The sequence below is a fragment of the Corapipo altera genome, unplaced genomic scaffold (assembly GCF_003945725.1).
Source record: "Corapipo altera isolate COAL_440 unplaced genomic scaffold, ASM394572v1 112, whole genome shotgun sequence".
In the NCBI taxonomy this organism is placed as follows: Eukaryota; Metazoa; Chordata; class Aves; order Passeriformes; family Pipridae; genus Corapipo; species Corapipo altera.
The window spans coordinates 3043372-3067314 of record NW_020884899.1 but is presented as its reverse complement, the minus strand read 5'-3'; the positions used below and the strand labels follow the sequence as shown (position 1 = coordinate 3067314).

Here is a 23943-nt window from a genome sequence, read left to right as displayed (position 1 = left end):
TCATCATAGCAGAAGGGATCATTACTGATAGTCTGAGCAGTTGGAAAATCTCCTGGGAGATGCAGGAAGAAGAAAATGGGACTGAACAACAGCTCTTGTCCAGTTAATGGAAAGGGAGGCTCAGACATTAAGTCACATGCTAGTTTTTTTAGCAGGCTATGAGCAGGGAAGCTTAGGATATGCTAATCAAATAGAAACTAAGGAATGTGACAGCTTCAGGAATTTGTCTGAGAAAAATCTGAGATATCTTTTGAAATTTGTGAAATATCATCAATCCAGAGGTTGTCCTAAACCTAAAACAGCAAAGGAGATGTGGTGAGTTTTGTTATACAAACACCCTTGAACAATGAGACTGACCTTACTCAGAAAAACCTGGTCTTTTAGTTGGCCCAGTTAACAAAGAAGTCATCCAAGGGGAAACCTTATTCACATTTAAAGATAACAATACATTCACTTAAAAGAATGGGCTGTAGCTTTATAAGAGCATGAGATGCTTTTCAGCTCGTTTAGAGATAAAAGGAGAAACAGAACAATGCAGATCAAGGGAGGATGAAAGCAGAAAGTGTCTTTGCACCCTGAGAGAATTTAGAAGACCATTAGCACACAAACCCATAATCCAGTTACAACTTATTCTACAACATTTCTACAGCATATGTGTGGCAGTTTGACCTTTGTCTGGTTTTCCCAGTATAGAAGGGGCTTGTACAGCTACTTTGCTTCCAGCAGATCTTTGATAAACCTCACTTGTAACACTCTGCTGTGCTTGACTTTTAATGTTCTCCTATACAAGCAATGTTTTAGCTGCCTCTTAGCTGCTAAGATCACGTTCAAAATCCTTTTCAGCCTAGTTTGGCAGGTGCTTACTTAAGGCTTCATCTGACAGGCCTTGTATTGCCTTTAAAATCTCTCTAATGAGGGTGACACGGGGGCATATTATTAAGCACATCAGTCACCATTTCGAAATAATTCTTCACCTGTATATTAGGACAAGGTTCTTCTTTTTCAGAAAGATTGATTCCATTTCTCTAAACCACTACTATTAAAGCAGTGCGTTCTATGATTCTACCACTCAATTTATTCTGACAGAGAGAGGGGAAAATTACACCACATGGGAGCCTAGCAAATTAAAATGGGTGTGTGCTGAAAATTTAAGAGGGAACTAGTTTCTAAAATATTTACTAATTACATTAATTACATCCTCTTTCTGTACAGGAAGCATCAAGATGATTATATGGGGAGGGGAGCAGGAAGAAAGAGTGTTAAGATAGCCCATTAACAGACCAATTCCATCTTAACTTCTTCCTTTTCCTCCTGTGAAACCTATGCTTCATACAGGTTGAAGATGCAAAATGGAAAAAAAAAACCAAACCAAGACTAAAGAAACTTAATTCCATGTTCATGGACAAAGCACTCAGCTGGAGTCTCCAAAGTCATAGGAGCTCATGGAACCATCTATTTTGCCATGGTGTTACCCTGGAAATGAGTCCAGTATCCCTAATGGTAATGCAGCTTACCTGTTACCCAGCCTTGGCACCACCATCTTCTGTGTAATATTATTAGGAGTATGTGGAGAGCATTTGTCACTTTTCTACAGTTCAGGATAGGAAGAGAAACAGTAACATACTGGCTGTTATAACACCATACAGTTCCATGCTCAGTCAGTAGCTTCAACTTCTGAGGTATGTGAAGTACTCCTCAGTGAGACAGTGTGTCATGCACCAACAACCAAAGATGAAAAATTTAGTTTTTTACCCCTCATTATTAAAGAAATGACTCCCTGCCTTTTTCTGTATATGAATACTTTGCAGAGTGACTTATTAGGAGAATTTCACTGAAAAACTGAATTAAAGGGATTGTGGATGCTGGAAAAAAGACAAGGAAACAAATCAATTTATGAAAGTTATAGGAGAGTTATGACATAATGTTTGGACTTTATTCCAGATTTCACAGTCTGAAACTGGGCTGTCTTTTTGTCCTGCTGAAATTATTGCTGCAGATGAGGCAACTAATCTCTAGGCAGGAGGCAGAGGCTTGAGCAAGGGCTCTAGCTCAGGTGTGCTTGAGTCAAAGGTTGCCCTCACAAGGTAACTGATTGTTAGTCTGTGACTGGATACCTGCTTGGAATAGCAGCAGTCCTTTGTATGGGCACAGGCAATTCATTCCTGGAAAACAAAAGGCTGATGTTGAATTTTGCAGCACAGCCACACCAAATTAGAATTCTAGCAGAAAAGGCTTACAGAGTTTGACCAGTTCTTCTCAACTAGAACACATTAGTTTTCAAGAGAAAGGTGACTACCTGCCCTAGCATGAAGGCACAAAGATTAGTCTTGCACTAACATAGATTTATTTTTTTCTCTTGGCTCCTAAGTCTCATGGAAAGGGTGGATTCCAGGAAAGTAGAAGCGTTCAGAGCAGTGAGCGTTGCACAAATGCTTCTAGTGGTAGAGTATAGGATCATGAAAGTCTAATCTATGCTGTTGCATTTCTAATCTTGCCAGGAGGATATAATTATGTAAGGCATCCTTGAACTGGGTCAGTGTTGCTGTGTCTTGCAGCTTCTTTCCAGATTCAGCTCAGGAAGATTTCTGACTAAAGGAGACTGAACTTGGACAGTTCAGGACTTGCCCCTTCTCCTGGATTTGGTCTCGCAGATATTGAATCTCCAGCTGCTGAATTTCTATGATTTTCTCACTTTCCATCTCTGGATTCAACCTCAGGACAGCTGGGCCAGACAGCAGTTCACTGGAGGGAGCTAGAAGATAAAATCAGAGAGGACATAGCACAGTAAGGTCCTGCTCATACAGTTCTTTGGCATGAATAAGGGAAGGCATCTTTCAGGGCTGAAGCAGTCAGTCTAAATAGTAAGATTCTGCAGTATTTAGCAGCTTATACAATTTATAATATATATAATATAATATACAATTTTTAATATATATATATACACAAATTATATTTACAATATAACAGGTATCACCAGGCAGGCAAGCTAATAGAATTGCTCATCAAGGACAAAAAGGGCTTCTGTAATATGGAAAACACAAGAAACACTATTCACCTGTGTCTTGAATTGCTTTCTTTTTCTTGTTTAATCTCAGTGCTGCCCGGAGGTCATGCACCTGGGTGTTGGCCACCTTCAGTTCTTGCCTCAAGTCATTGATTTCCTTAATCAGACTCACATTTTCCTGCAAAGACATTATGCTGTATGAGAAAAAGCATAGGTACCATCTGGCTGAGCAATATGTATCTTCATGTCATTGGGAGGGGCAGTGGACAGCGCAGAATCAGTATCACCAGCAGAAGATACAGGGCAATCAGTACAGCACACAACATTTCAGATAAGGCTACAGTAGATTTGACACAAAACATGACAGTATTCAAAGCACATTAGCTCAATAAACTAATATTTGCTTTGCTTTTCTGACTGCAGCTGCACTCCAAGGTATCATCTTCCTTGCCAATTCCACAGGGACGCTCAGGGCTCTTCCTAGATTGATCCAATTAATTCAGAATTAATGTGAAGAATTCCCATCTCTCCCTCCAGTGTGTATTATTTTGCTTTTCATTTGTCAGTATGCATTTGTTCACTTAAATTATCTGTATCTCCTTGCAGTTATTCAAAGCCCTTTTCATCAGTTCTGAGCAGACATCACTTTTCAACACCCCCTCTGAATTATTAAGGAATATATAAAGTATATGGAGACTTGAGATATGTACTGCTAACATGAGGAGAAGTTAGCCAAGTATTTGTCTTTTGTTCTTTTTTAAGTCAGTTTTCAGCCCATAAAAGTTCAATACTCCAATTTTTCTAGTAGCCTACCATGAAGCATTTTGCTGAAGGAGCTGTGAAAGTACCAGTAAATGTACTTCACCTATTGTTGCAACAAAGACTTCAGCAAAACCAGTATGGAGTAATACTAGTGAAGGATGATAAAACTCTTGTTCATGATTCAGAAATGGGAGCACCATTAACTAAATATTTCTTTTTTGAATTCAAGAGACAGAAGTAGAATTGTATATTTGCCTCTTACAAAGACAGTAAAATACCTTATCACCTTAACAACTAAGGCAAATATTAAACAGTTGCCATCATACTTGAACCAAGAATATCAACTATTTCAGCCACCTGTGCTGGTTTTTTAGAAGTTTGGAAGACAACACCACTCCAACCCCTGGAATTTCATCATAAATGTCAATATTTAAAAAAGATAAATGGCAAAAAGGCATGCTTTGGGTACCTCACATAATACCAGTCTCAAGCTGTAGGGAACCCACAGGAGATAAGAACAAGGATTAATGAAATTTTCCCATGAAAAAGATGTCTTCGAATCTTGGATTTGTTTTTTTTTTTTTAATTATGATTTTGGTTGATAATTATGTTGCCATAAAAGATTATGCAAGGCATATGATTCAGTTCCTTACAGCATACTTATAAAATTATTGGCACCACACAAGTGGAAAGAGGTTAGCAACAAGGTACAAAGCTTACTGCAACTATCTGTAGATAGATGCACTCGAGTTCAGGTTGGCAGCAATAACTTTGGTTTGCTGGGTGCTAAAAGGCTGCTGGTTGACACTGAAGAAGCCTTCTCTGCAGAGAGATTAGCCTTTAGTTCAATCTTTGCATTCTGACAGAAAGCTTGCACTGCAATGCAGTGGTCATAGAATGGATTAAAATAAATATTCATGGGAAAACTCACTGTCATGGGATGCTGTGCAAAGAACCAATTGTTTCAGAAAAGGGAACTGATCAAATGCATGGAGGATGAGGCCATCAGGTCCAACTGCATAGGATGTCTGGATGCAATCTGCAGCCTAGGGAGTCTCTACATGCTGACTGTCAGAGACAGGTAGGACATAGAGAAAAGATCATCCTATACGGGCTTTGGTTCCAGCAGCATGACTTCAAGATTATTCAGTGCCTCTGCTCTTGTGTATCCAAGTGACAAATACAGAAGGCTGGAGGGAAAACTAATAGTTGTACAACAAGCAACTTGTCAATTGGTAAGAATAATTACAATTATCTTGACAGTTCTAATCATCTGTTGCAGCAGTTCACTAGTGGAATGTACCTATGAATAATCACTCAAAGAGGAATGCATAAGTCTGAAAATGTAAGAGCGACTGAGGAACAACAGAAATACAGAGCTAGAAGATTGTCAAGATGTCATTTACTTTTTCAAAGCAAGTCCTGACAGAAGTTTGTCTAAACCAGTCTTGAAAGCCCCCTGTGAAGGACTGGAAGACCATGATAATTCCTCCTGGCTGTAAAGCTTCATTAATCTACTGGACTTCAGAGAATTGCTTTTTCTTTGAAGAAACCAGGCTGGTTAAAATCTTTGATATCTTCATCTTCCAGATGTTTTATTAATTTGGTTTTAATCATCATTTCATGTTAGGCTTACTGATCCAAGACATCAAGTATTATCATTATGAACACCATCTGTCACCCTATTCCAGCAAGGAAATTCTTCAGGTTATTTTCTGAAGCCATCTCCTTTTGTGCCAAAGGAAACATCTAACTCACAGAGGGGTAAAAAAATTAAAATAGGGAAGGGAAGAAGATCACTGCTGTCTAGCCCTGAAGAAGCAAATTATGAATAAACAGCAAAGAACAGATGACTAAGGAGGGGGCTGAGTTCTAATGATCCTGAGGAAGCATAATAAAGTAACAATGATGAAAGGGCTAGTGAGGGGAAAAGGAAATGCTGACTGAGCAGAAGGAGATCATGGTAAGAAGAAACTAGAAAAGCTGTCCTCCGAGGATGTGTGGTGTGGGGCTTTAGATCCTCTCACTCCAGATGAAAACAAATTGGATCTTTGACCTCAGCAGTCACGAGTTTACCTTGCCCTGTAAGGAACAAGGGTTCTGAGCAAGAGATCTTAGTACAAATAGGCATTTGTATTTCTGAATTTCCTTGAAAAACCTGGATGTGAAAACCAGAAAGTTCTTCTGCATTCAGATCAGTAGGCATGGGACTATGTGGCCAAGGAAAGTAAGTTTTTTTCCTTTTCTTCCTCCAAAATTAGTTCCTAAACACTACCACATAGCAAGTACAGGTTGACACTCAGATAGGGGCAAATTGACTGATGGCAATTATAAATACATTAATTTCTTTAAAAATATCCAGGCAGAGGAGGTTCCCTATCTCCTTTTACATTAGGGAGTGGGAGATCAACAAAAGTATCCACAAAAGAGCAGCAATTTCTGACTTTAGAGATCATGCTCTTTTTGTTCTGAATATTTAATGGAAGCACTTGAAAAATTTAGGAATTTCTGGCAAGAAAGGCAACCAGAACTGTTTCAAAGTCCTAAGAAACCATAACAGTAAGGCTACTAAGGTGTGTTTTGTGCAGCCACTTCCTCTGTTACCCCTCCATGCCACAAAGAAAAGGCTTATTACCTGCATGAGGCGCATGTAAGCAGCTTGGTGCATTTCCTGATCCTTCATCACCTTCTTTTTTAAAACTGCCAAACTCCTCTCATGATACTCTTGCTGTTTCATGTACTGCTTTTGCAAATCTGTGTCCACTGCTTCAGCCTCCACCTGAGAGGGCACAGCATTTTGCCTCAGTAATTACACAACCAGACAAAACCACCTGCAAGGACAAGGCAAAGGTCCTGACTCACCACATCTGATTGCTGCACATACTTGCTGTAGAGTTCACGGATACCATCTTTCATTTTTCTGGAATCCTGAATGAAGCCCACACAGTTGTGAAGATCTGCTTTAAATCGTTTGATGACGGTTTCCATATCTTGCTTCTGCAAGAATGAGGTGGTCACATTTTTACTTGGTTCATCAGAACACTCTATCACATGCAATTTTCTAGAAAGTCTAGGGGAACTGGTGAAAACTCTCATATATTTTACTTCCACTTCATTTATTAAAAAAATAAATTAATCACAAAACCCACTGGGGATGTGAGCACTACGTGTTGAATAGCAGTTGTAGATTTTAGCAGCAATAATAAGATACCTGCATTAGGCAATCTAAGTGCCAGCATCTAGAGATGTCATCTGAAAACCAGTGGTTTATTATGGACCCTACATTCTTATTTAGAAACAACACACCAACAGTTATCAAGAGAAGGTTAGGGTCAAAACACTTATCAGAGACTTGCACAGCTTGCTGATTTCACATCAAGATTGCATTCTCATTCTCTCTTGGTCCCTCGACCTGCTTCCTCACTCGGGCACTGCCTGCCAAGCTCCTCCACCTTCACCAGCAGTCCCTTTTCCTCCCTCATGTCTGATGTGCTTGTTGTCAAACAAGGGGTCCTTGACTTCTCCATTAAAGACCTGACCCTTTATTTCATCCTACAAATGCCTGGGTGGTATCCTACATGCTGCTCCTGGTTAGGCCAAGGGTCCCCAGATTTCAAGCTTGGGCAGGAACAGGTAATTTGTTAAGCATTTGCCTCGCTTTTCTGTTAAACCCAGGAGAATATGTCTTGACACTTAAATAACTGGATTGTTTTTCTAATATCAACTCTCTAACCTGGCTGCAGGCTTGGAAGTTTTCTTTGTCCCCAGTGACCACAGACTCCCTTGGTCCTTGGACACAGTATCCCTGAAGTACCTGTTTGCTCAAATTAATGCTTCACCAGTGTTCTGTTCCCACAGACGTCGTTCTGTAGGAGCTGCACAGTGGTTGTACCCCGTACCTTCTGCCTCTCTTTGTCCATCTCGCGATAAGACGCCTTTAGTTTCTGTTGCAGTTGTGTGATGTTCAGCTTCAACTGCGTGCTCTCCTTGTGGAATCCTTCCAGCTCCTCCTCCATCTGAAAGGAAGCAGGAGGAGGAAATCAGGACTAAGAGGGACATGAAAAAACAACACAAAACAGGAAAGCCGCAGACTGGAAATACAGACTTGAGGGAGTAGCTCCCCCTTCAGGTTGAATTACAACACGAAACCCGTCAATTTTAGAACAACACTGCCCTCTGTCAGAATACACAGAAAGCACAAAAACTAATGTGCAGCTCCCTTTTGAGCTACATTTATTTAAATTATGTGATGCCCCTTCATTTCCTGGAGCTGAACTGGAGCTTTACTGTTCCATCTGAATAAAAATGGATGAGACAGAAATGAACAGTCAATACGGGAAAGATTAAGGGCAACAATAAGTAGAACCTGATACTGAAAAGAAGCAAATGAATTGAAAAGCTGTGGGTACATACATAGAACACGCAAGAAGAAAGTAATAAGGGTACTACAGCATTTAACTGGCATAACATGGTGACCAGAAGAGACAACAGGGATTTAATCATGCTAGTCTGAAGTACATACAACCTGTTCACTAGTTTTCAGTTTATTTTAAAGGCTGTTCTGAATAAACAGACTTATGAAAACTTATATGTCATTGATTAGCTATGTCACCATAGTCCTAGTTTGGCTATGAGTTATGGAGAGATCATAGTAAGTTTTTATCACAAATAAGTTGCCTCAGTGAATTTACTGCAAGCTAAGTATGAATACATGCAAATTTCTCATGTATGATGAATATAATTTGTCCATGTACCTAAGCCCTAAGCAGAGTTATGTTTCCACAAATCTGCAACTTCTCTGAGAGAAGAAGTTCACTCTCTCTTCCCCAGATCAGTAAAAGCATTGTCTTGCAAACCCTATAGGGCACATGGAGGGCAACCACATATGGATAAGATCTATTTTTAAGCAAAATCTAGAATTAAATAGTGTAACAGGAAATAACCATGTTGATCACTGGTAGCACGTGATAGAAAACTAAATAGCAGCTGTTTTGTGCAAATATTTTTATCAGCAGCAAAGATATTGAATCAGTGCTGTGTATCCTTGAACGAAGCCAAGGAGCAAACTGGGTGGAATCTGTCATGAGACTTTTTGGGTCACCTTTGTATTCAGACAAAGGGCTTAGAAGCAGGGGCCAAATGAGAGTGTTACTCACCTCCTGGATCTGTTCCTTCATTGTTTTAATATCATTTTCACGTGACTCTATTTGCTTCTTAAACTCCTCTATTTTGAAACTCAGTACGAACTTGAAATTTTGCAGTTCCTGATTTTTCATTTTTAGGTCATATATATGCTTCTCCTGGAAGAAATTGGTGCAGAGATCTGAATTAGACCCAGCACTCTCAAAATGATCCCTAGGACAAGGCATAAATACAGAAGAGGCAAACCCAGCAGTCACAGATCTTGTGGAAGACTGAACTTCAGTTGCAAATCTACAGATTGGGTGGGAGGGCAGGGGGCAAATAATGCAGAGCCATCTACAGATCCCAGGACAGGGGATGAGAAAGCCAACATCCTGAACTTGAGCCCCTCAAGGAGAGTTTAGAATGTCAACTAAAAACTAAAATCTCAAACTGGAGATCACAAATTATTTAAGTTAAAACTGAGTTTCCAGTCACAGGATATTATCACAGCAAATACTATTAAAATAAATATCTGTATTAAATTAAGGGAGGTGATTTTGATCTCAGCCAGTTGTCCAGTTTCTCACCTTGTCTAGGATAGTGTCACTTCTCTCTTTAATCTCTGTCTTCAGTGCCAAGATGTCCTTCTCCAGTGCTCTAATGACGTTTTCCAGCTTCTGCTGTTCCAGTCTCATTTCCTCAATATCCCTAATTCGATCCTTGAGCTCTTTCTGTAGGTTGTTCAACTAGAGAGGCAAACAAGTAAGAACTCAGCAGTCTCCAAAAGCTATGCACTACTTAACCATCCTATTCTGTAAGATACCTTATACACAGTGTGGGATAAAGGATATCAAACTAAGATATGATGAAGGAGCATCACATGAGTTACATGTATATTCTGATGGAACACCCACTGCACTACAAGGAAGCAAGGAATTGCATCCAGAAGCAAGAAGGGCAAGCATCAGCTGCAAATAACACACAATCCATGGAAAATTCTTTCAAGGTGAACATTTGTCATATATCTGAAGATGTCAAAAGTAGACTGGAAGGGTGCCTAGTTCATAGCTCTTGGGTACCCTCAAATTCTCTGCCTCAGTACTAAGATCTGCAAAGTCAAGAAAGTCAGAACCAGCAAGTGTTGCTGGACAAACCATGGAGAAATTCCTGGTGTCTCAAAGATAATGAAACTAAAGACAGTACCATGATACTAGAGGGTATGAAAAGAACCTCTCTGTCTCCAGATAGATACTGAAGAAAATGAAAAAGAAAAATTGTCCCTCTAACTTCCTTAGGCAAATGCAATACCCAGACAATAAAAGAGCTAAAAGATTTTATGCCTCCCTAAAAATCCTGGTAAAACCAATAAAAAATGATGATGCATACAAAACATGGTGTTTATTGCATCAAATGAAGCAGTAAAAGTATTTTACTAACAAAGCAATGTATCAGATCTTAGAAAAATTAAAAGGTTCATTTCTTTCCCATCATAGGATGAACAATATTATTTATAATTTAAAACCATGTAGATAAGAAAAAGCGTACTAATAAAAACACACCTCCTCTATCATCTATCTCTAATCATATCAGCAATATAATCAGCACACAGCTTCTTCCTCTGCCCAAATATTCTAAAACATTCAAACTGACCTAAGAAGGGGTTACTGTTCTCATATGAAATGTCACATATTTACAGATCAAATTAATGGACTAAATTGACATGCCATTAATCACATTCAATCCTCAGTTACAGGTCTCCATGTGCAGGTCTGATCCTACCACAGAATAAAAGATACCCTTTTATTCATGACTCCTATTTCTCCTTTCAGTTGCGTGTTGGACTCCTTCTCTTCGCTGAGCTGTTTCTCATACTTGTTTTTGATCTCTGAGATTTCTTTGTCTCCATCTTCATAAATTTGTTTCTCCATTTCTTCATGTGCTTGAATCTGCCTCCTCATATTCTCCTTTGTCTGCAGTTAAGGAAAGCAAGCATTAGAGAAGACAACAGTAAGAGACGAAAAAAAGGTTGTTTGTAACTGTTTCTCCTGGGAGGATCTATATTTAGTGGCCTCTTCAATGGCAGCAATATCATTTAAGGTTACTTCTTAGGAGATTAAAGTAACTTTAAAAACTGATAACATACACATTAAAAATTCTTCTTTTTTTTTTTTTTTTTCTTTTTAATTATTCCTAAGACTTGAATGCTTCAGGGTAGGAACCTGGCCCAAATACTAATCAGCAAACTTGTTCTGGCTGCAGAAATCACAAAAAAGTGACACTTGAGAAGATCTTTTAAAATTGCTGTTTCTGATGCATTACAATCAATAACCACTCAGGTTGGCCTCAGTCTCTGTATGCTTCTCTTCCCACATTCTTTTCAAACAGGTATTGCAACACAGGGCTGCAAACAGTAATGTTGATAGGATTTACTGACTCTAGATATGTAAGTATCAGTTATCTGGCTGCCTTTTTTTCAAGCCAAGTGTTTGACCTCAGTGTGCAAGAGTTTTTGAAGTACTCAGGGTATTTATCTCTGTTGCCTAAATTATGCAGGTAGGAACCTCAAGGACTCAGGAATGTAATTCACCATTTTCAAAATGTTATCTCTTCACTAGAACAACATGATTGAACCTTTCTTTCTTCAATTACATTAAATGTACCAACTAAACCACATTAATAAACAGGAATTCTTGGATTTAGCTAAGAATGCCCAAAGTTATTAATCTTAGCAGGTTACTCAAGGTATGGAGCCCAGAAAAGTTGGTAACTCAGCTGGGTTTTCCTCATTACTATTCTACCTGTCAACATATTTTCCCAAGGTTACAGGCAGATTAGGATTTGCAGGGAGGATGCCAACCTCTCCTGCCCTAGGGAACATCTTATCACAGTTGAAGATAAACTGGGTCAACAAATCAAACTGCAAATCAAGTTCCCTACCTGTTCCAGCAGAGCAGATTTCTGCTTAAGCTTTTCCTCGTAACGCTCTGTCAGCTCCTTCAAAGCCGTGCTTTTGCTCTCCTCCAAACTGTGCAATTGTCTCTCATATGCCTCCTGCATCCTCTGGGATTTCACTTGCAGCTCCTCATATCTCTCATTTTCCATTAAGAGTTTCTTATTACTTGCAGATTCTGTTAACAGGAAACATGTGGAATGGATAAAACTAACAGAAACGAGAGGTGAGTCCTATCCTTCTGCAGGCAGCACTGTCTTATTCTCTACTGGCTTTTTGGCAGCTGGTTGCAATAAATTACAGTAGAAGCAGTTCATCACTTTCTTCATCAGATATACAGGGGCTTTAGATTCTGTGGCCATACAAAACTGACAACTAATTCAGGCATTCCCTTGAGATGATGACCATGGCAGAGCTGTATAAGCTTAACTGTCACCAAGTATGAGTGGGCAATGGACTCATTTATGGATGGACTTGCTCTTTGGGACTAATTTGCAGTATTTTCATCTCAATTACGAATCTGGAGTCCAGGTATTTCCATCTTGTGTACACTGTACATTAGTCCCCTTGCTGAACTGTATAACTTCACTGGTTTTGCACAGTGAGCTATAAAATAAATGAAGAAATTAGCAAACCTCTAAGATACAGGGCCCATGAGCATGTTCTCATCATGGGCATGTGTGTGGTGCAGTTTAGGCAAACATTTGGTGTGCAATAGCTATATGACATATGTGCATTTTTCCTTGTACTTCTACTCTAGTAATCAATCCTTGCAGAACTTGCTATCAATCCAAAGCATTTCCTCCAGTTTCTAATTGCAAACACTTGTTATAGTCTAACCTAGCTGTTGCACCTCCCTGGCCTGTTTTTTCACCAGCTCAGACAGTTGACACTCGTATTGTAGCTCCTGTTTTTCCTTCTCTGCCTGTAAAATCTGGGGGGAAAAAATAAGAAAAATACATTTTAATTTGAAGCTAGGCGAAGCAACGTCCAAATTGTTTGTGCTCTTGCCCCATGGTGGGGAATACATACATAACAACAGAACTGTGTTTTGAAGTCTCTCACCAAAATTCAGATGCCATGTGTCACTAATGCAAGTTTTAGCAGAGATCAGTTTGTTATGACAAATTACAAAATTATGGAAAACTAAGGGGATGTAGCAAATGGGTATAATATAATACAATATATATACTGCAAAATCCTAATCTAAAAAGAGAAGTTTGTGAGTTACAAAAGCCTCTACTCATTTATGTGTTCCTGCTTGAGGAGAATTTGCAGTTCCATAAATTGTTGTCCAGATACTAAAGTTCAAGCTGCTTCCTGTCTCACTTGAAGCAACCCTGAGGTCCTAAAACACTGACATTTGCACAGTCTGACATAAACCTAAGCAAGAGCCTATTCTGATTGCCATTTGCTTGGAATGTCTGACTACCACTACAAATGACTTAATCTTCTAAAAAAGCACAAAGAACTGGAGCGAGAAAATAGGTGAGAAATTTCCCAGAAAACCTCAGAACTGTACTATAGGAACAATTTTTTCACTTTCTTCTCATAATAACTGCATGGGTCTTGCATAAGCAGAAATATTCTATTTGTCTGATGGATACAACAGCTAGAAAGGTTAGTCCCAAGCCTGTCCAAAGACGTCATTGACTTCAATCTTAACACATACTGATGCTTGGACAAGTACAACTTGCCTGCCTTCTATTCACCTTCAGAGGTTTTTGCAAGCCTATAATCAGCAAGTCTAAAGAATTTTTAGTGTAGCTGAGATTATTATAACTCTATAGCCAAGCACTACTTATCAAAAGACCTGAAGAACTGCAGAAAAAAACCAGCAGAATTGAAATGGCTTCTTGAACAAGGTCAAGTTGTACAAAAAGAGGAAAAATAGAAAGGTTAGAACTCAGGTTATTTGAATGAAAAAAAAACCACAATGAGACAAGCCAAAGAGTCTGAAGAACTACTTGAAGAAAACGTTAAAATGAATAATTAAACTTCCTCAAAAAATAAAAATAAAAATCCTCCTAGAACATTTGTAGGGCCAAAAGACAAGAAAGGTATAAAAGGAGTGCTTGAAAATTACAAGCCTGTAAAATACTAAAACTAGCAAAGAACTTGGCAGGCTTTCATACTGGAATCCTTTATGTGGATTATGTGGAAACACTGCTTGAAGGGACTATGTACAACTCAACAAATTACGCAGTAACAAATCACCAGAACAGGACATTATTCACCCAAAGGCTCAAAAAGAACATGAGGTTGACAGAATTGAATCAGGTGATATGTAATCTCTTACTTCAAGCTCTCTTACTGTCAGAGAAATTGCTACTGGGTCACTTGCCTTCTAAGTCTAAAAAAAAGTCCAGAAGTATAGCAAATTACAGGTCAGAAATCCAGATGGACAGAATAGAATTACCAGACACAGATAAATAAGACACTGTGAGGAATTATAATAGCCTTTGACTTTGCAGGGATGTCCTGCTTCACCACAAGAGAAATCAATAAGCACATGAACAGAAGAAATCCAGGGAATATATTTTTACTTTCATTTTCAACAAACATAAAAGACACCTCAGCAGATGTTCTTAAAAATCTAAGCAGACAGAACAAAGAAGGCATCACTGAGAAGAATAACTGTTAGATCCTGCAGCAGCTGCAACCTTGTATGTGAAGGAGCTTTTAGGGCATGATACCATTTCTACTATTGATCCTTGGTCTCAGGCAGCATTTTATGTGCTGTTTTTATGTGAAGATATTACAGGTTACCTAGGAGAACTCTTGCATCCCCTTGTTCCTATAATATATTTGATTCAAAGGTAGCTTCATGTGTTACAAATATCAAGAACATCTTCATTGGAAAGGAATGATTCATTTTTCAGATGCTTTATGGCATTCATATATATTTCATACAAGCTTGAATTCAACTCTTCAGTGAAAGATTTCTTTGTATTTGGTTCTGCAATATGAATCATACCTGGTGTTGGGCTTTAAGGGAGTCTATTTCCTGAGTGAAGTTCTCTTCCAATGCCTTTATTTTTCCAGTACAGTACAGGTCCTTGAGACGTAGCTCATAATCACTTTCTGTCTGTAGATCTTTCACACAAATCTGCAGGTCTAGTATTGCCTGACTCTGTCAGGACATGGATGAGAAGACAATTTTAACAGAGAGAATATTTGCCATTAGCAACAGCTTATTAAGGATGTTTTATTTACATGCACATATTTATGAATGACAGCCTTTACAGAGAATCTTCAGAAGTTCTAGAAGTAAGACTCTTTTGTTATCTTACAAGATGGTTTATAGAAACCCATCTTATGACTTCTCTACTCCATTAAAAGTGTTTTCAAGAGATTGGTGAAAGCGTTAGAGAAAAGTCTAAGCCTTTCTCCACACTCCCTGTTTGTACAGTGCTGTTTGCAGATTGACAAGCAGCTGCAACTACTTGCTGTAACCTCTTTTTAGGATGAAAGCCATACAAGCCATATAGGAACAGCTAGTCAAAAACATCATGCAAATGTGATTCATAAGCTGTACACTGTGAATCCTGTGGTTTAAGTTCACAAGTTGCTCCTCCTACCTTCTCATCTATATCTGATTTCATGATCAGCACTTCCTCAGCATACCCAGCTTCTGCTTCCCCTTTCAGTGCCCCACCTTCTTTATCATGCACTTTCCAGATAAATATACAGCCATCCTCTGAAGCAGTCAGTAGAAACTGGTCATCACTTGTTACGGACATCTTAGAAGGAAGAGACAACAAAATATATAGAAGAGACAAGGAAGAATGGAGACACAGTATTATTTTAAACCAGATTTTTCTCCCAACCCACGTACTCCCTTAATTTCTACGGTAGAAAGTCAATGGTGGAAATAATAACATAGCCCCACTACCAACATTTTGATTATGTCCTTTACTCCTGTTCCACCCTGGTTGAAACAACAGGGGAAGGGAAAGAAAAGAAGAACATGTGTAGACACTGAGTCTGCTTCTGCTCTCAAAGCTGCAGGAAGATTTAAAAAAAACTGGAACAGGAAAGGCCTTCTAGACAATTATAGAACAGACAAGCAATTTATATGACAATTCCAAAGGTCTCTAGTGTTTTTCTTTGAGAAGTTGCTTGAGCAACAGATGGCTAAATATTTCCTTTTGAAACTGTAACTAAGCTCTAGAACTATCTGGTAATAACTGCTGTCACCTCCTTCAGACCTCCCGTGGCTGCACGGCCTGGGATAAAGTACCTGGGAGCTGATATAGCTCATCAGTGAGGTGAAAGTAGAGTTCCAATAACTGAAGTTCATATTCCAGTGTTGGACTGTGCAACTATAACTCAAGGTGCTGTAGTTGACAGTGATACTTAAAATGCCAAAATTGTGACCAGTTTTAACAAGACAGAACGTGTGGCCTCCTGGAGGATGGGGATCTATCAAAGCATACTGAGGGAGCTGGTGGGGATTGGCCTCTTCTCCCAAGTAACAAGTGACAGGACATGAGGAAATGGCCTCAAGTTGCACCAGGGGAGGTTCAGACTGGATATTAGGGAATAAATCTTCACCAAAATGGTTGTCAAGCATTGAAGCAGGATGGCCAGGGGAATGATGGAGTCACCATCTCTGGAGGTATTTAAGAGGCATGCAGATGTGGCATTTAGGGACACGGTTTAGAGTGGACTTGGCAGTGCTGTGGCAATGGTTGGACTCGATGATCTTACAGATCTTTTCCAACCTAAACGATTCTATGACAAAATTATCTTCCTGATATCACAGGGAAAAGAAAGTACTTTATGTTACCTTTGTAACAGCACCTGCATGGGCCTGATACTCGTGGAAATCCCTCTTCAGGGTGAGTGGGTACTTCATAGCTCGGATTGTCCCCAGGGAGGTACCAACATATATCACGTGCCCGGAATGGGAAACAGCTACAGCAGTATAAACAACGCCATAGGCAGGCACTTCATGCTGGATCTAAAAAAAACCCCAACAACACAAACCACCACACAAACCCCTCAGAATACATTAAGTGTTTGATTACCTATTGCATGACCAATTGTCACACCTCTGCCTGCAGCAAATAATGCAGTTAAAAGAATTTACACGCCTATGGGAGTAAAGCCATGAACAGTAATTAGTATTAAGCTCTACAGATTTTTAAAACGTGTTTTAGATATAAGAGAATATTTAGATATAAAATTGCTATATTTATTATAGATATGCAGTATTAAAATTTCAATCCAAGTTTCATGTGAATGTATGATCTGAAAGATCACACAAAAGTTACCACTTTTCTGGGAAAAAAATGCATGTACCCTACAGGAGTAGATGTGATACACTTGTATTTCAGCAAAACAGCTGATGCAATATTGCCTAGTTAAGTTTGTTAGCTGGATTAGAAGACTTCTAGGTAAATCCAAGTAAAATTAAAAAACCCCACAAAACTACAGAAAAATCTCAGGTTTCATGGCAAAGGACATAAGAATACAAAAGTGTCAGTAAATATCACAGCTCTCAAAACCAGACCAATTCCTACTTACCAAAGGGATGATAAGGAAACCAAAGTACTAGCACCCTCCCCAGAGAATTTAGCAAAATCCCAGAGTGCTTGTTGCTCACCGAAGACTCTGAAATTTCTTTGAGAGTTTGGTCAGATCCAACAGCAAAGATAATTTTGGCATCAGAAGACAGGGAAATGCTGCTGTAGATGCAGGTCTTGAGCACACACTCTGACTCCCTTTTACCTGTCATCAAGTTCCACTCAAACACAGCACCATGTGTGTCACAGGAGACAAATTTAGCATCATCTGTGCTCCATTTAATTGCATGTATCTGGCAAAGGCAAAACACACCAAGGAGCCTGATGTGTAGGTTATAGACATAGAGCATGGTGTCATTTTACTGGTAAATCCATGACAACTTTGGAATCATACATCGAAGTCTTACTTAAAAACCCCTAGATGTTTCTCAGCCAATTCTATTTTAGCATTAAAAACCCCCACAAGATAAGTAAAGACTACTTTATGAACACACTGTCAGGAAGAAGTTCATTTCAATACTGAGTAGTACATTTTATTTTTATAATTTATTACTGGGATTTTTTCCTGGTTTTGCTCCCTGCCAGTCATTCACCATCAATTTAAGGACAGACTTTTTAGATGTATCTAGTTCATGCACACTTTGCCTACTGACCAAAGAAAACTGAGTTTTGTATTTCTATATTCAATTTTTGGGGCCCTTTCAGATCCAAAATTGTACTTTACCCCTTCAAAATACATCTTATCGATTAGTTAATACGTTAATGTGTTGTACTGTATAGGATTTGTTTACTAACCTTCCCACTATGTCCTTTCAGATTACTAACATTGTCAAAGGTGATGCTGGAATAAATTTGAATCACATTTCCATTAACTGCAGCAAAAAGATGGCCTCCATTACTGAATGAGCACTACAAAAAGAACACAACCACCCATTACTGTAGATGGAGTGGATAAAGACATTAATGCATTGAATTTAAATGATGTTATCTAATATCAAACTGTTACACAAAAAGAAAACTTCATAATTAGCCTCTTACTGCTTTCTTAATTGATGCTTTCCCCTGGAAAATGCTGTCCTTGAGTATTTCTGAGCAAATTACCCCTTCTGCTGCTTCCCAGGTCAACAGTTATGCATCAGCCTGGGGGCTTGTTTTCCAATAGTCAGAATCCATTTCTCTATGCTTTGATATCCTAAATCCTACTAGGATGTATTGAAGAAGTTTCTATATTCTGTCATGTTCTTCACCACTCTGCTCCCTATAACTCCCCAATTTCATTTTTGCATCATTCCTTACCTCTCTACACTTCCTCACAGCAAACTCCTTGAAAACATGCATGTCCTCGTACAGCAGACTTATAAATCGTAGTTTGTCAGAAAACCCAACCAAACAGAAAAGGCCAGTGGGATGAAGTGATACTGTGTATGCTTCCTCCTGATACTCCTTACACAGCTCCAAAGTGCTGAAAGAGAAAACCATTGTGCAATATGGAATCCTACAAACTCCCTCTGCATGGTTGACAGGACATTATCTGGCCCTGGAAGGACACCTGCAGCTACAATCTAACTCTGCCTTGTCCTTGAGGAAACGTGCTGTTATTCAGTTAAGTAATGGTCACATAGATGTTACAGGAAACAAAGGCAAATTTGACTTTCTGGTTCACAGATCAGGTGTGGAAGGTGCAAGAGCAAATCCTTATATACTGGAATATAGTGAAGAAGGTAAATGAATTGCTGATTGCAAAGCTACACAAACATCTCTTGAGATTTGGTTTCTTCCCCTTCTCCTTCCACACAACCTTAAAAGCTGGAGTCATTATGCTTGAGAAGTATGGCTAAGAAGCAGGAGATGGGACAACAGTATCTGAAGACAAAGCTGAACGAAACTTTCCTGAAGATATTTTTTTCCCAAAACATGAGAAGTCTGACATAAAAAATAGCTTAATAGAAAAGGCTTTGGATTCTTTTGGCACTGGTTTTAAAGGCACTGCTTATTCATACTCCACAAATCATGCCAGTAAGACCATTTACGTCCCACACCACACAAGAATTCTACCAGAACAACACTCTCATTCATATGAGATTGCCTGCTAAATACAATATACAGAAAAGCAAGAGGTAATAACAAAGATAAATAACTCTTTACTTCGTCTTGTAATTCCAGATGCGGACAGATCTATCCAGGGAACAAGTAGCAAGAATGGGTTTCCAAATACACATGTCCAGACCAGTGATCGAATCAGAATGCAATGGGAAATTCAGATATGCAAAATAAGATGTCTTCTCCTGAGAAGGAATGAGAACATTAAAAAAATCACAAATATTTAATTGCAGGCAGTAACTCAGACAAGAAATCTCTCATGGGTCTTTGCATACAGTAGCAGAATGAGCAAACCACTTAATGCTTTAACTGCACTGCTCTGAACATAACAGTTTCATTCCTGGATCCAATGTGTGGTGATCATATATCTTTCAACTTTTATCCTTTCTTTCTCTTTCTTTTCCTTATACGTTTTCCGAAGTGTTATTTTTATGCTTTTATATTGCTATATTGCTATAGATGATAACAACCAAAACGGCTACATAGCTGGATTCCTTTGAAATCAAATTGTTTTAAAATAAACCCTACATATATATATTTACAAACACCAATCATCAGTGTTATTTCACTCTAATCTGCCCCAAGGGGTCTATTAACAAGAACCTGTGTTACCCTCCCCTTCTGGGGTGGGTTATAACACTGCAAGAATTCAGTCAATACCTCCTGGCCCTGTAGATACTTTAAAAAAAAAAATCAAGGGTTCAGATGCTATTTGAAGGATTTTATGAGAATGCATCACAGAAAACAACACTGCATAGCCTGTGACATTACAAACACCCCTTACTGGACCTGATGGCTGTGGAATGTGATAGGATTGCACTTACCCTTATAAGTTTGGTGGAGACCATAGGAAACATGTATAGCTGATTTTTATTTGTGCTAATGACCATTGTTTCCTCAGAGGGGCTGAAGCATATACATGTAATGTCCTGTCTGTCTGACTTTTTTGGCTCAGTTCTGAACTGGTCCTGAGGAAGCTGCACAAAAAATGCATCCAATGGGATATGCCAGGTTTCCATGTTTTGGCAGTAGGCATGCACACACACACACACATTTCTGAAATGCTACTTTAATAAGGATATACACAATAGCAGCAAGACAACTTGGATATTTAATAGCATGTAACTACTGTAAGGCAGGGAATAGAGGACAAGAGGACAACTGTATCTCTAGCATTACAGCTGAAACAAAGTATTAGAAGACATTTCAGCAGTAAAGTACTGCATTAAACGAGACTGAAAATGATGGCAGAAAAACATCAAGAAAAAACCTAGCAAGTGCCAGAATGAAAATTGCCTAAAAATTGTGATCTCAGAATAACAGTTCTTCGTAGTGTATCATTCAGGTTGATAACACTTATTACAGGGCCTCAAGCATAGGAAAGATCTGACCTTTTAGGACCAGAGTATGAAATCTTGACCAGGTCATTAGAGCTAAGTGTTCTCAGGCAGAGACTGCAGAAAGTCAAGGCATACACCATAAAACAGTTAGAACAGAAACCTTACTGGATTATTTAAGAGTGCACAAGTCTCATGACAGTTCTAATAAATATCTGAGTGGAGAAAAGCTTCTCCTTGGGAAAACACCAAGCAGCCAAGTTCTTCAAAACTGATGTAAACTACTTCTTAGCTCCAAAAGTCTCTGCAAATAAAAGTTTCTTAAAGGTTCCCTGAAATTTAGCAGCCTCAAAGTGCATTTTACACATGGGAAGGGAACATGCAGAATTACCTGGACATCAGCCACTGACTTGCAGTGTGACCTTTGGCAACTCTCTTCCTTTCAACATCACCAGCACAGTTAGCTAATGCTTACAATGCAATTCAGAATGTGCTAAAAATTATTATTAATAGCTGAATCAGAAGCACCCACAGTCATCTAAACAGGCCTCTCCTGCATAATTGCTTAGAAAAGCTTTTTTTCTCCTTACCCAGATTTCTTGACTCTCCTCGTAGGCTTCCTTTCCCTTGGTCTTCTCAAACAGAAGAACAACTCCTGGGCTAGGTGAACATGCAAAGCCTTTGGAATATGCTGCAACTGCAGATATTTGAGGCAAAGAATTATGTTGTCTACCAATATCTTCAGAGGCCAGTCCACAAGAAACATCAAGAGAGCTGCAAGCAGGAAATGCATAAAGACTTAAGAATAAAGACAAATAAAAAAAATTTTAATTGGCAGCAATCAAAATCATAAGCTGGACAAGAAGGAAATCAGTCAGTGGCCTGCAACTAATCTGCATGCACAAGCATGAAACTATCAGTAATAATATTTAACGGATTTACCTCTCATATTCTTTTGTTGTTATATCTTCTTCTAGTTCCCTGGGTGGTTTTCTGTACTCTAAATTTGTTTCCCAGTGAAGCTCTCCAGTTTCAAACACGCTAAGTTTGCCTGTGTCAGTGCCACATACAACTTTCTCCTCAGACAGCCAGGCATGGCACAAGTAGTTTTCTGGCTCTCCCTTTTGTAAATTCATCTGCTTCAAATTTCCTTCACTGTACTTAAAAAGTTTAAAAAAGCCATTTCCAGTGATACAAAGCTGGGTGCTGTCTTGAGGACTAAAGCTAACCTATGGAACAACAGAGAGAAAGGATTTTTTACAACTATGTTCACAAACAAGCAAATATTATACCTGTTCTGAAGACTTCCAATACCAGATAAAGGAAAACAAAGAAGGGAAGACAGTTCATAGAAACATACATGAATACAGAAGAGACTAACAACTAACTATCATAACTACATATTGCAGTTTTCCCCCTTTCAAAACTGTGTATCAAGCAAGTTGTCTCTGCCCTTCAAAATTAAATTACAAAAGTAAGGCCAAAATACCTCTTTATCGCTGATTAGCAAGTTTTTCCAGTAGCAAGCTTCCTGAAAAGTGTGACCATTTGTTCTTAAAGGCCAGGAATAACTTCTGTACTTCAAGCAAACATTATGCATATGAATCCACATAATTAGGTGTTTATTTGTGAAAATGATGGAATAGCCATCTCAGTACCCAACATGAAGGATAGCAGGGGTGGTTAGAACTCATTTTTTATGAATGGTACAAAGGAGCAGGATGTAGCTGAATGGAACTTAATAGGACTTTAGACAGTGGGAGTCTTTACAGCCCTTTCCCCTCTTTAGAAGTTGAGCTCATGAAATCAGCAGTTCCTCCAACCTCTGCTTGTAGCTGAACCCCATGTACTGGAAGCATCTTACCTCCCTACAAGAAAGATTCTAAAAAAAGGGCACCCAAAGCAGGTTGCAGGGTTCATTTGAGTGCCATCAGCCTGCTCCTAGCCACTCTTCTCCTCTGATCTGCACATAGAAGACTGCAGGAAGGAAAAGGTGCAGGAGCATGCCCAGAGCTTTCAAGAAGTGTGTTACAGTTACTGAGCACAGCCAATATATTTAGTAAGAGTTTCTGCAGGGACGAAAGGGACACATTGCACACACACTGGCCAGCTGTGCTGGCCCCATGACACAGACCTGATGTGATGTAAGAGAATCTCATGTGATACAACACATACAGACATGAGAATGCCCATTATAGGTCAAAGCAAGACTTTATTTAGCCCAGTGTCCTACTGCTGAGGGAGGCCAACAGCAGATGTCAAGAAAGGTCACAGAAACTGTATGAAATCTACCATGTGGACAATGTGGAGTCCTCTCCTCCTCTTGCCCAGGACAGAAGCCATGTGGCCACAGGAAAATGTGCTGTGCACATATCCTGAAGGATGAACATACGTGCTACCTGGCACCCCGGTACTTGTTGAACTCAAGTTTGATCCTTTTATCCACCTTTCCGAAAAGTGCAATGCGCTCCCAAAGAACCGGTCAGCTGCGAACCGAAGTGTTAAAAACGAGCCGCAGAGGGGCTGTCACAGCTGGGTTTCGGCAGCGGGCGGAGGTGGCGCCGTTACCTGGCAGGGGCCGCTGCCCGGGGCCAGCAGGCGGACGGCCGCCTCCAGCTGATGCTTCTCCCAGAGCCAGCAGGTGAGGACCCCCTCGGGCATGGCCGTGGCGGCCGCCAGGTACCGGCCGTCGGGGGAGAAGGCGAGGGACACGGCCTGCCGCGCCGGCAGCTCAGCGGTAGCCAGCGCCCTCCGGCGCCGCGCCCGCTCCGCAGACAGCTCGTACACCGCCAGCACCGGCTGCTCCCCCGCCGCCTCCGACACCGCCAGGAACCGCCGGTTGGGGCTGACGGCCAGCGCCTGCACGCCCCGGCTCTTCTCGGTGCCTGCGGGGAGGAGAGCGGTCAGGGCGGGCTGCGGGGCCGGGGGGGGCCGGGGCCGGGGGGGGCCGGGGGTCGGTGCCACCTGGGATGAAGTTGTGCCACTTGTGCTCGAGGTGCAGCCGCAGGCAGCCCGCCCCGGCCGCGTGCAGCACCACCTGCTCCTCCAGGAAGCAAACGCCGCCGGCCACCCGCGGCCGGCAGCCGAACACGGCCACGGGCAGCACGGCCGCCGCCATGGCCCCGCTGCCCCGTC

At 40.1% G+C, this 23943-nt stretch overlaps 1 protein-coding gene across 1 annotated transcript; it reads right to left on the bottom strand.

The window, feature by feature from the left end:
* Nucleotides 1–1858: 1858 nt before the first annotated feature.
* CFAP57 (cilia and flagella associated protein 57) lies at nucleotides 1859–23943 on the bottom strand. Its single transcript, XM_027648912.1, is given in 23 exon segments — nucleotides 1859–2614; nucleotides 2616–2752; nucleotides 3056–3182; nucleotides 6402–6545; nucleotides 6629–6763; nucleotides 7666–7782; nucleotides 8923–9066; nucleotides 9478–9636; nucleotides 10687–10860; nucleotides 11828–12018; nucleotides 12681–12774; nucleotides 14818–14973; nucleotides 15422–15583; nucleotides 16633–16806; nucleotides 17452–17664; nucleotides 18167–18280; nucleotides 18668–18833; nucleotides 19517–19656; nucleotides 20296–20448; nucleotides 21399–21582; nucleotides 21751–22037; nucleotides 23377–23693; nucleotides 23773–23943. Coding segments are annotated over 23 exon segments (3723 nt in total). The 5' UTR covers nucleotides 23927–23943; the 3' UTR covers nucleotides 1859–2533.